The 12939-nt window shown below is 42.9% G+C and overlaps 1 protein-coding gene across 2 annotated transcripts in view; it reads right to left on the reverse strand.

Annotated features, from left to right (window-relative positions):
* Window positions 1-12939, reverse strand: part of NELL2 (neural EGFL like 2) — a 106691-nt gene that overhangs the window by 50705 nt on the left and 43047 nt on the right. For both annotated transcript variants that reach the window (XM_081928963.1, XM_081928962.1), the window contains exons 10-12: window positions 7889-7980; window positions 5470-5572; window positions 159-287 (exon numbers count right to left, since the gene is read on the reverse strand). In XM_081928963.1, coding sequence (XP_081785089.1) covers window positions 159-287; window positions 5470-5572; window positions 7889-7980 — 324 coding nt within the window. The remainder of the gene's footprint in view (window positions 1-158; window positions 288-5469; window positions 5573-7888; window positions 7981-12939) is intronic.

Raw genomic sequence — 12939 nt, forward strand, 5'->3', positions numbered from 1 at the left:
TTGGAGAGATAATTACTTCAGCTGATTAATATGCTTTAAATTAAATCCCCTGAATTTAATGAGCCCATCACTTTGACAACTTGTGAATTAATACATACTTTTTGCAGTAATCCACACTAATTATTATACCTGAAACAGATTTATTTACAAAGAATTACCTTCACAGTATGCATTGTCCTCTCGAAGAGCTCGGAATCCGTCTCGGCAGCTACAGACAGCCCTGTCTTCAAGGTTCCTGCAGAAAGAATTCTCCAAGCACTTGTGTCCTTCAGAGCAAAAGTCGTGGCCTAAAAGTAAGTAAAAATGATGCTTAGAAACGCTAAACAACTGAAGTAGGCTATTCAGTTCCTTCTGAATTCAGCAGCACAATTCCAACTAATTTGAACCTTCTAGGATTGAAGCTTACGTATATCCATTCATTGTCTTTCTTGGGCCACATGGCCATTTCTGTATTTGCGTGTCGAGACCCCGCAGCCACCACCTCATTGGAAATAACTCACACAAGGACACAGATATTAGATTTATGTTATTGGGCAAATTTTGGCCACAACTTTATTGAATTACAGAATGTGAGCGGTATTGGCTTAGGCATTGAATGGACCCAACTATATCTGACTCCTGCCCATGTGCAGGAAGTCCAGTAAGGGTAAACCACCGGTAGGGGGAGCCCTGCCGATGCGAACCAACTCAAGCTCCCCCGGTATTCCCATCAGGGTCGTGTCAAGGCCCTAGCCCCCAACCAGACTTCGGACAAGATCAGCACCCCCGGATTCCTTTAATGGAATACCCTTAAGCATGGAGGAGCAGGTGATGGCCACACCTCCCCTCACCCACACAAGGTCAAACAATGCCTAACCGCAACCCTAACAAAGTTGTGATGATTGCTATGAGGTAGGCGAAAACCAAGTGGCCAGTGCCAATTTGCCAAGTGGAAAAAATTCCTACCAGGCCCTTTGGACAACCAAGGCGACCAACCGAGGTCCATAGCAAGGCCAGTGCCTAACCTGCGAAATAGGAAGGAAGGGCGGGTGATTGAGGGAGCGAGCCAAAGAGGAAGTCCTCTGGCTCACTCCTCGGTTTAAACTGTCCTGGCCACGCCCCCTCCAACCAGCAGATTGGCTGGCTGGGATCTGACGTGGCCAGGATCCCCAGGCAACGGGGGGCAAAGTCCTCCACCCCCGGTGGGGAGTGGGTGGCCACGTAGTCCACCACAATTCCTCCCCACTAGGAAGTGGAGCAGATTTTTTTAAAAACTTGTCAAACGTATATTCAGTAGTGGCTGCCAGGACAGGGCAGTATTACTCACTTGGCTTTCTAATGGCATTCACTGCTGCTGGGTACTGAGAGTGGAAGAGAGGCAGCAGGGAGCTTGGTGTGGTGAAGATGCAGCAGCAGAACCATTCCACACCATACCAAACTCCCCATTGCCTCCAGCTCCTCTCACTTTCCCTCTTGGTATCTGACAGCAACACTCGACACTGAGAAGCCAAGTGAGCAACTATGCCCCACCAGCTGCTATATGAATTTTGCTTTTGATACTTAGAGCCTAGCACCTCATCAGCAGAACCAGTGAGTAGTTTCTTCCTCAACAACCATTATAGTTTACAACCTCTCTCATTTTCAAGTACTTAGGAGCAGTGTTTGCCAACATGGTGCCCTCCAGGTTTTCTGGACCACAACTCCCATTAGCCCCAGCTAACAGAGCACTGAGACCTGCAGGTATAGGGTGGTATACAAATTTAATAAATAATAATAATGGTCCAAACTACACAGGTTGGCAAAGGCTAACTTGATTATGATTATCAAAACACTTGAACTGGTGGTTGCCACTGTGAGAACTAAACCAAGGCTTCTAAAGCTCAAGAGGAAAATTTATGTTCAATTGACCCAGATCAATGCTATCATCATTATAATCTAAAAGGTAAAAAAGGTAAAGGACCCCTGGACAGTTAGGTCCACTCAAAGGCAACTATGGGGTTGTGGCACTCATCTCACTTTCAGGCCAAGGGAGCCAGTGTTTGTCCACAGACAACTTTCCAGGTCATGTGGCCAGCATGACTAAGCCACTTCTGGTGCGACAGAACATCATGACAGAAACCAGAGTGCATGGAAACTCTGTTTACCTTCCTGTCGCAGCAGTACCTATTTATCTACTTGCACTGGCCTGCTTTCGAACTGTTAAGTTGGCAGGAGTTGGGACAGAGCAATGGGAGCTCACTCCATCATGCGGATTCAAACCACTGACCTTCTGATCTGCAAGCCCAAGAGGCTCAGTGGTTTAGACTACAGCACCACCCGTGTCAGGTATATAATCTAGTTAAATAGCATAGGTGAATTCAACTATCTGCCTTTAATTAACAGTTACCACCTCTTGACAATGGCCAACGCTAAAGAGAAATGTAATAGTTTTAGTGTTTTGAAGTGCAAGGCACCAGTTTTAAGCCTTATCCAGCCATAAATCTCTGAGGGCATTCATGGGCAAGTCACTATGGGCAAATGCAGAAAACATTTATGGGGGGGGGTGTAACTTATGGGTAGTATGCATGTGATGTCACCTGTAACATCCTTCCAAGTGGTACATTCTCTTTCCTCCCAACTCTTACATTCCTGGATTTCTCATTGTGTTCAAATGTTCAGTAAAATGGTCCTCAACACTTGGAAGGATGTGACAGCCATGGTCAGTGCAAGTGATTCACAAGCAGAAATTGTCAGCTGCCATTGTGGGACAATAACACTGCTTACCAGAAATGACTCGGAAGCTGTATGTTGTCTGCCCAGCCACCTCCTCTGCTCCTCAGCAGGGGTAGCCAGCTAATTAGTAGTTAATTCTGAAGCAAGAATGTCTACTAAGAGCCATTCTTTGTTCCCAATCTGTATGTCACCCTCAGCATTTATGGCTTTTCTATTTGCTTATGAATAGCAGTATTTGGTCCTATGGCAGCCTTTGTCCTGTTCTGTCTTCCCTCACAAAGGAGCCCTAGTTAAGGACAAAGTATTAGCCTTAGGCTAGACTTTTCCCGGCTTCTATCAGTTTGTGTCAGAACCTGAGCATCACAGGAGATGGCGGTTACATTTTCATTATTGATCAATATGCTCCTTGTGGCTATGCGGCACTATGAGAGAGCAAGTACAGAGATTAATTATATACTAATTTAGGCTTTCAGAGCTAAGATCTGTAGGCAGCTCCTGACAGGCAAATTCAAGCTGCCCCACACACAGACAGACATGGGAATGTTCTGATAACAAGCATGAAACCTGCCAATTACACTTCTCAAGCCTGTGTGGTCTCCATGAATAATCAAGAAATATCATAATGAACATATCCCTCAGAGCCATTTAAATATTTTAAATCCATCCATGAAAATGTCCTTTTGAGTTTATTTCAATAGATAGGATAGCCAAGATCTTAGCCAGTTTCTGTCATATTCTTTCATTTAATTTTTATGTCTGATTTCACTAATTACATACTTGGTGCCTGGATAACCCAGGAACCGAATGTGGCTTTCTTTTTTGAAACACAGGTATATGGTGAAACCCAGGAGACTGGAAACTTGTTTCATATTTGCAATGGTTTATCTATTAGAAAAACCAGAAGTGTGTGTGTGAGGGGGGAGGGGAGAGATGCAACTGTTCACAGCTTTGAAGGAACCAATATCGCCCTGGATGAGAACAGCAGACAAGAAAACCCCAGAGAATACCTTTATCTTTTACCCTGCATTGCAAATCAGGGCACACACCATCTGTTCAAAGTGCTATGTGATAAATGTGAGATTATAATCCTCCGTATTCCTTTAACTCTCTGTAGTGAACAACATTAAAGTGGGAATTCGGTGTTCTATCAGCAAACCAAACCATGTTAACTGATAAAGCAACTACAGCTATTATGAAGTACACACAATCAGCCACGATCACAGCCCAGCAGGAACAGCATGGAAGCAATCCATATGTTCCCTACTATTTAGGTAACTGCAACAGTCCTGCTTCTAGCAGCTGGAACATGGAAGGATGCCATTTTCAGCAATCCCACCCCCTCCTGGAGCCCCCCCCTCTAAATCTGCTCCAGTGGATTGGGGGACCCCCCCACACAGGGGGTTGGAGAGTGCTGCAGGAGTGTGGGGGGGGGAGACCACAAATTGCTTTCTTCCCCATTCTGCTGACAGATTCCCTTCCATCCTCAGACAGTCACCGGCTGATACTATTCAAAGGGATTTTTTCAAAAGGGTACCTATGTTAGTATATTGACGCAGCAACAAAACAGGGTGGGTATCGCGGCACTTTGAAGATTCATAGATCTATTGTGGCATAAACGTTTGCTCGTTTTATCAGATGCATGAGAAGTTTTTCATTTTTCAGCATTCCCACGGTCACCATGCTCAAAGCAGTTGTGGCGGCAAGCAGCTGCTGCAGCTGCTCAGGAACTGTAGAGGCCTGAGAAGTGACTTCCATGTGCAGAGGCATGCAACACTGATACTAGGAGTGGGTGGGAGGGCTATTTAAGCCCACCTCATTCTTCTGGCATCCTCTTCATTCTGTTGGCTACCTATCCTCCCACCCTATAGACAGTGCAGGCATTGGCTAGTTGTTTTTGGGGCCCTGAGGGTGGATTTTTTGCTAGTGAGCGGATTGGCCTTGCTGGGCTGCTTGTTTTGCCTGCTCTGTACTGATGTGGTAGCCTGGAACTTAAAGGAGGGATAGTCTTTAAAGAGGTTACTTGACCACATTATAAGGTAGGGATGCGGGTGGCGCTGTGGGTTAAACCACAGAGCCTAGGGCTTGCCGATCAGAAGGTCAGTGGTTCGAATCCCCACGACAGGGTGAGCTCCTGTTGCTCAGTCCCTGCTCCTGCCAACCTAGCGATTCGAAAACATGAAGTGCAAGTAGATAAATAGGTACCACTCCAGCGGGAAGGTAAACAGTGTTTCCGTGCCCTGCTCTGGTTCACCAGAAGCAGCCTAGTCATGCCAATAAAGCTAGATGAGTGCCGCAACCCCAGAGTCGTCCACAACTGGACCTAATGGTCAGGGGTCCCTTTACCTTTATAAGGTAGGTGCAAGTAGTTGTGATGCAGTTTAGGTTTGGCGAGCAACTTCAGGCATCTTTAAGGGTAAGTGGCGTAGTCCTAAGACTTGCCTTCAGGGCTGTGGGACTCAGCGGCATGGTTAGGCAGCACCTTCGGTACCAACAAGTAACATCTACCTGGAGTTGCTGGGGCCCCAAAGTAGGGATGGATCAGGAAGGCCTTTTTACTCACTTGAGAGGGTGATGCTTGAGAGAGAAAGTAGAGGAACCATTCACAGGTTGGCTCACCCACATTCTATTAATTAGATCCCACACCTTGGTTTCCATGTGGAGATTGGTTTTGGGTTAAATGAATAAATATATAAATGTGCCCCAGTTCACTCAATCTTTGTATCTCAGCTGTTCATTTCCCTGCGTGGTTGCAAGAGTAAATTCTTTCATTTGCCTTACCTTTACAAACTTTACAGCAGCTGTTAGATAGGGAGATTTGCTGAGATTCAGGACAGTTCAAGGTGGGACAATCTGACTTCACTATACGTTGCATTTTGTAGTCCTGTTGAGGGGGAAAGATCATCATATACTTTTTAAAAAACACCAAATTAAGTGCATATGCAGATTTAAAGCATGCAATACAATAAAAATGCAGCTAGAAAGTATAAGTTACTCAACAGCCAGGGTTTTTTTTGTCATCATTCAACTTCATAAAAAAATCCATAGGAGCAAAACCATAGAGAAGCAATGAATCAAAATGTTTACCGTATTTTTCGCCCTATAGGACGCAATTTTTCCCCTCAAAAAATGAAGGGGAAATGTGTGTGCGTCCTATGGGGCGAATGCAGGCTTTCGCTGAAGCCTGAAGAGCGAGAGGGGTCGGTGCGCACAGACCCCTCTCGATCTCCAGGCTTTGCAGACCTCTCCGCAAGCGGGGGGAGCGCTCCCGCCGCTTGCGGAGAGGTGCCTGCATGCGGAAGCCTGGGCGCGCTGAGCTCAGCGCGTCCAAGCTTCGCACACCTCTCCGCAAGCGGGGGGAGCGCTCCCGCCGCTTGCGGAGAGGTGCCTGCATGCGGAAGCCTGGGCGCGCTGAGCTCAGCGCGTCCAAGCTTCGCGCACCTCTCCGCAAGCGGGGGGAGCGCTCCCGCCGCTTGCGGAGAGGTGCCTGCATGCGGAAGCCTGGACGCGCTGAGCTCAGCACGTCCAGGCTTCGCGGACCTCTCTGCAAGCGGCGGGAGCCAGCCCTGGGCTCCCACGGCTTGCAGAGAGCTGCCTGTTTGGGGGCTGGGGTCAGGGGAAGCTCCGGCGGGCCTCCCCCGCCCCAGCCCCGCGCCTGGGGGGGAAATAATTTTTTTCCCTTTATTTCCCCCCCAAAAAAAACTAGGTGCGCCTTATGGGACGGTGCGTCCTATAGGGCGAAAAATACGGTAATTAAAATACTAAGAATAGTTTCACTTCTACCCCAAAGTTTTTTTTTTTAAAGGACAGATGCTTTCATTGATATGGATTACTAGCAGGTTGCTACAGATAGAAGAAACTCAAAACTCATTTTTCTTTCAGAGTTCCTTTCTCACAACAATCCAGAAGCTTAAATAAGCTGATCTCAGTTTTATCAATATTCTTCTTTTTCTCTCTCTCTACAAAAGTCAATAGCCATATGTCAGGAAAGTATTGTGTGGAGGAAGAAACTTTGTATAAAATTCAGCTTTAAAGTAAAAGCAAAAGCACTAACAAAATCTCACATTACTGAACCTTTCAATAATTATAATGAAACAATATTACAAAGTTAGTTAAATATTGTACACAATGTGGCTAGGGTGATGCAGAGCTTATTAGCTAGTTATAATTATAAAGAAGTGAATTTTATATATAGGGATCAGGACCCAAATGTGAGAACTTCCTGGTTATTGTGTTCCACATTCTCAATTTTCTCCTCAGATAACAGAAATCAAAACAAAACAAGACCGTATCCAACATGCTCTGTCTGCTAGTGTATGGGCCAGGGGTTGGCAACCTAAGGCCCATGGACCACAAGCAGCCCACGGGAGTCGTTTATCTGGCCCATGGACCCCCACTGCCTGCTCAGTCAGCTCCCATGCGCTGCGCTAAACCGGCGCAGAGCAGAGCGGGGACTGCCTCCTGCAACTCTGGCCAGCTTCCCATTGGCTGCAGGAGCTTCCTGCAGCCAATGGGAAGCTGCACACACCTCCTCTGTGCTGGATGGAGCACTGGAAATAGCATTTGCGCAAGCACACACTCCAGCCCACCGCAGCGTCTCCAGGACCATGAACCGGCCCAAGCCACAAAAACTTTGCCGACCCTTGGTATGGGCTATCCTGCCGTGTCAGATGAGTTTTAATAATAATGTTCAACAAAAAAATCCTATGCAACAGCTGCAATGGCAAAAACTGTTTGTGCAACTGTTGTACAATATATTGTGCAGCGACATTACCAGCAACCTTATGCATTCTCTTGTTCAATAACACCCCACTTTTCCAAAACATTTGTCTTGCAAAACAAGCATACCACTAAGGGACTTAAACTTACATAGAACCATATATATATATATATATATATATATATATATATATATATATATATATATATATATATTTGCTTTCGTAGATTTTCACGGGTACAGGAATGCAGGTTTTGGTGTCCTCGGGTGTCTTCCCGTGTAAAAGTTGGGGTGTCTAGGCGACGTTTCGACGAGGTCTCACTCGTCATCTTATATATATATATATATTCAGTTAAGATTGGTATAAAAACTGGCAAAACACATCAAACCTAGAAAGCCACTGCTACCATATTTTTTTTCAGGTTTAACTATGGGTAAGGGCACATTACAAGGAAGAGAATAAGCTAACAGTGATCTTACCTTGCATTCAAACAGAATGCAATCCCCTGAGTTTGAACGTACGGTTTCTCTTTCACCTTCAAAGTATGTTTTGCCTTCAAACACACATATTGCTGCAGAATTGAAAACAGTACAAAACTTTGGTTTAATTTAGGTACACAAGTTTTAACATTAAATACCCCGAGTATATTTCATATTTAAGACACTGGCAGAGCATGCGAGATCATGTAAGCTTAGACATCGTGTAATGGCCACTTAGAAACATAGGCAATGTAAATTAGATAGAAAAGTGACTGGTTGTGGGATAACTGGCTTCAAGGTCAGAGCATGAATGGGATGCTTTAGAGGTGAACTTCCTATCTGTCTTCATGTGACTCCTCCACAAGAAGTCCAGAGGTTAGCAAGACAAGAAGGGGCCTTGTCTGTGGTGGCTCCCTGTTTGGGGAATGCTTTCCCCAGGGAGGCTCACCTTGGACCTTCTTTACATATCTTTAGGTACCAGGTGAAAACGATTTCCTTCAACCAAGCACTCGGCTGATTTTATGGCTTTTAAAAATGTGTTTGTGGGAGAGGGGTTATTGGCCTGCTTCTTGTTTTCATTTTATTGTGTATTATGTGTTCTCATTTTGTATTTTTCAGTTGTGAACTGCCCTGCAATCTTCAGGTGAAGGACAGTATACAAATTTAATACATACTAATAATAAAGCCAAATCCCAAGACCTTTGAGAACTTCAGTCTTTTCTTGAAAAAGAAATGAAATAGTGGTAATGTTGTTGTTGAAATTTTAAGCATTTGGGGGTTTTGTTAAAATAAAAAATCTTATAAATCCAAGGTAAGTAACAGAGAAGACTACCAGCATAGATGGAAAGGAGCAGGCAAGTATAATATTCTTGTATTTTTCTACTACATGTATGCCAACATAATATGTGATTGTCTATGGTGACATGTGATTGTCTGTGGTTGCATATTTCTTTTGGGGGACTGTCTATGTGTTCACATGCATCCATAAGCTTAGATGGTCTGTTCAGATAATTTGTGTATGGGGAAATCTAGTACAGTATAAGCAACATCCCTCTCCTGTTCAGTGTGCCATTACTGGAACCATCTATGCATAGCTGTCAACTTTTCCCTTTTCTTGTGAGGAATCCTATTCGGAATAAGGGAATTTCCCTTTTAAAAAGGGAAACGTTGACAGCTTATGCATCTATGCCAAGTGATGGATTACACTAAGTTCCATTTCCAATTCACTTTGCTTTCCACCAAAGCAAGATGTGGAATGCTCTATTCAGCATTCCCAACTTGTATTAGCTATATCCTTTTTAAAGAGAATATATATTCTGCCTCTTAACTGCAAATTTCACAAGCCTGTATGTATCTGTTTCCTGTGCCAACAGGATTTTGATGTCTATTTTGACCTTGGAAATAAGGGTGAAAGGCAGGTCATCTTGAACTGAAGTATGTAAGTGCAATGTCCAGTGAAGATTTCATTTATGCCTGTCGGCATCTCTCCTAGGTATGAGAATGTGTTTATTTTGTCACTGATAACTCCCTATTGGGCTGTTTTATCTTCATTCATCTTAACGTCTGTTCCAGAAATATCACAGAAATAACAGGATAGTGGGCTTTTCTTAAATGTAGCCACTGAGTGAGAGATAGCCCATTCGCAATGTCATTTTAGTCAAGAGCAAATTGGTTTACTGTCCTTGAAATGCCTCACCTAAAATTATTTGATCTGAAAGATCCAAATGACCAGCTATGTTTTTTGAGGGCCACCAGATACACTATTTTCAGCTGTAGATCTATCTTAACTGAGCATAGCATGTTGATCTACTTTAAGCACACCATACACAGTTTCCCAAGAGTAGGTCCTGCTGAACTCAGTGAAGCTTATTTCTGAGTATACATATTCGGGATTGCATAACAAGTCTGGATCCAACCCATTGTTTATATTTTTCAGCGATAAATCTATGTTCAGATCGCATAAAACCATGGCACTAATCAGTGAGGAACGTTTTAGTGAATCAAAGTGTTTCTGACTAATGATTCTAGCCAAATTAATTATCAAATCATTGCAACATTATTAGGAATAGTTTGTAAAGTGAATATATGCTGAAATACCCAGATTGCACTACCATGCCCTTCAAAAACAACCTGATAGTTAAATACTGTATTAAATACTGTACTGCATTTCCATTTCCTTATTTCCATTGTTGAGTATTTAAACAGCTTCTGCTCACTGCAGCTCTCTATATTAGATGGATGTACTTGGAACAGGCTTGTCTTGATTATATCAATTCCAAACACTTGACCTGTACAACATTCACAGCATATGTATTACCCTCTGAACTCTCACCTATCTGCATGATAGATATGTGAAATCTCAGGTGGTGTGTGATCCATATGGAGGGGAGAAGCAACATGGAGAACAAGTATAATTATTACAACAATCTGTTACTGCCTAGTTCCACTGATATTCAGCTGAACAGGATTAGCCATCCTACTGGTGAAAAGATCTAGCATAACTCATTTTCTTGAATTTTCATAAAAGTGACCATGACAGCTTGATGCTCTAAAGCACTGCACTGGATCAACCCTAATTCTCTTCAGTGGCACAAGGCTTGCCCTAGTGCTTTGAGGAGAAAACTGTGAGTGACAGCTCCTAGCTGCAGGCTTGCTTCCAGAAATTTCACTTCCGAAATCTCCCAACAGATATTTGCTGAAGGCTCTTCCCTGGGGAATTTTGTAGATAGTAGGTAAGCAAAAAGAGTTTGATATCCAAACACCTTATAGACACACAGGTTTTTCTAGTAATAAGATACAGTTTCTATAAACTTGTTGAAGTGATATACATCCACTTAATTAGATAAGCATTCCATTAAAGCTATAAATGAAAATATATTCGCTTACGTCAAACCTCACCTGCTTAGCTGGTTTGTGGTTTACAAACCTATACTGAAATAGGCCAATGGCCCATCTAGCTTTGTGTTCAGAGACTCAATAGGGTTCCAGATTGAAGCCTTTTCCAGCATTACCTTGAAAATTAAACCAACAGAGCTAAGCATGTGCCCTATAGCTATGCAACAGGTCATCCCTAAATATTCAAATAGTATTTGTCAATTAGCCTTGTGTACTCTGTTGGGGTTAGATTGAATATACTGTATATTGTTCTTAGAATATTATATAGCATAATATTCAGGGTACTCAGAATATAATAAAACACTTAAGGAATTGCTCACTAGCCAATATTTTTAGTCTCAAATGCATTGCCATGACAATTACATCATTTTTTAAAATATATAAAAACAATAACACCTGTTTTAAAAGCTGTTTGCAAAGGGGAAAACTTTGGTTTATAAATGGGTTTTTGTGGGGTGGTTTTTTGTTGCTATCTATACTTAGCATGCAGTGAGATTATCTTTATACATTGTTGTTTAATTAGAACACCAGTTTCTATTGACATTCACATTTAAACACCATTTAGGGCAAGGAATTTCTATAGCATGCCAAGAAAAAATAATAATTATTGGGTATTTTCAGGCAGCCCTTTCCCAAGCTTTCCTAATGTTACACAAGCATTAGTCCCAATCTAGCACATAACTTGTCACAGGGAGATTGACTCAACTGTCACTTAAATAATAATATTAAGGAAGAACAGATCTAAAGAAGGTGCTGAGGAAGACAAATGATAACGAATTCCATCAGCAAAGACGATAGCCTTGTGGATAATTGCTAGGTTTCCCCCTTCTCTGTTACAAAAACTTTGCATGAACAGTCCAGCATCTGCCTGGAACACTCAGCTTCCAAGCAGGTAACCTAATATTTCCTATTGACATAGCAGATATCTGTGACTGCTAAATAGGAGAGGCAAGGTCCACCGTCTAATTGACATCCATGCTGTGGCCCCAGGACTTTATTAGCTCCCAGTAACACCCAGTCCTCCATTATTTATTGCACTATTAGGGCTTTTTCATCCTAACATTTCTATTTTTAATATACTTATTTGGTATAATTGCTGACAGCAATGCCAAGTTTTGTTGGCTACCTTGAGTATGCCTATGGGAAAGCAGACTACCAACACAAGCCATCAAAGGGTTTAGAAAGTATTGTGGGTTAGACATGGGGAGTGTGCTACTCCCCATATTAGTTAGGACACCAACCAACAAAATTATGCCTCCTGTCATTCATGCAACCACATTCCATGCATAAAATTTCTGCACCACGTAGCAGTTCTGTGCTGGGGAAGGAAGGAGAAAGTATTTTCTTAATAAGCGAATATTAGGAGTGGCATTCAATGGTTGTGCAACCAGAATGCAATTCATGCAGCTCAACTTTCTCTTCCCCTCTATATTGCCTTTAAAAAACAAAATCCTTGCAAGAGGGTTGAGTGGCCCTGAAAAGTAATGTCTGTGTTATGTAGGGCTGAGGTACAAGGAAAGAAGCAGGCACAGAGATTTTGCTTCAGCAGAGCTAACCCTCTAGGTGGGATTCCCCCCCCCCCCAGATACACTGGGTTACAAAGAAGAAAGCTGACACGACCTCTCGGTACGACTCTACAATGCGAGCACTTAAAAAATGCATTCTCTAAAACATAACTGCCAAATTACATTTTGATCCCCCACACTGACTGAGCTACTGCTGTGTGTTTATTGGATGACAAAACAATTGCCTGAAAAGATGTAGCAATGGCTACATCTATAAACTCACTTCGGAAAAGAAATTTTTACAGTTCCAGGAATGAATTAAAAATGTTTGTTCAAAGGAAAAGGGACCACAGCTTGAAACTGTAACTAACTGGTGATTTCCTACATGAGGCATAGTACATAATAATCCATATCTATTTTAGAAACATAGCTTGAGAATTAGTAGTGTCTACCAACGTCTTTTTAAAGGTGGTGATTATATAGGGTGAATCACTGCCATTTATCACTGCCTATCTACAGAGTCCAACCGTCCACTTACTATGGTAACTGGGGAAAACAGATGCTCCAAAGTGCAAACCAGAAAAAACAGGGTTTTTTTCTCAGAACAATGTAAGATGCCTTTTACAGCTGCAATGGAAAACCATCATGCTT

The sequence above is a fragment of the Podarcis melisellensis genome, assembly GCF_964234715.1.
Source record: "Podarcis melisellensis genome assembly, chromosome: 10".
In the NCBI taxonomy this organism is placed as follows: Eukaryota; Metazoa; Chordata; class Lepidosauria; order Squamata; family Lacertidae; genus Podarcis; species Podarcis melisellensis.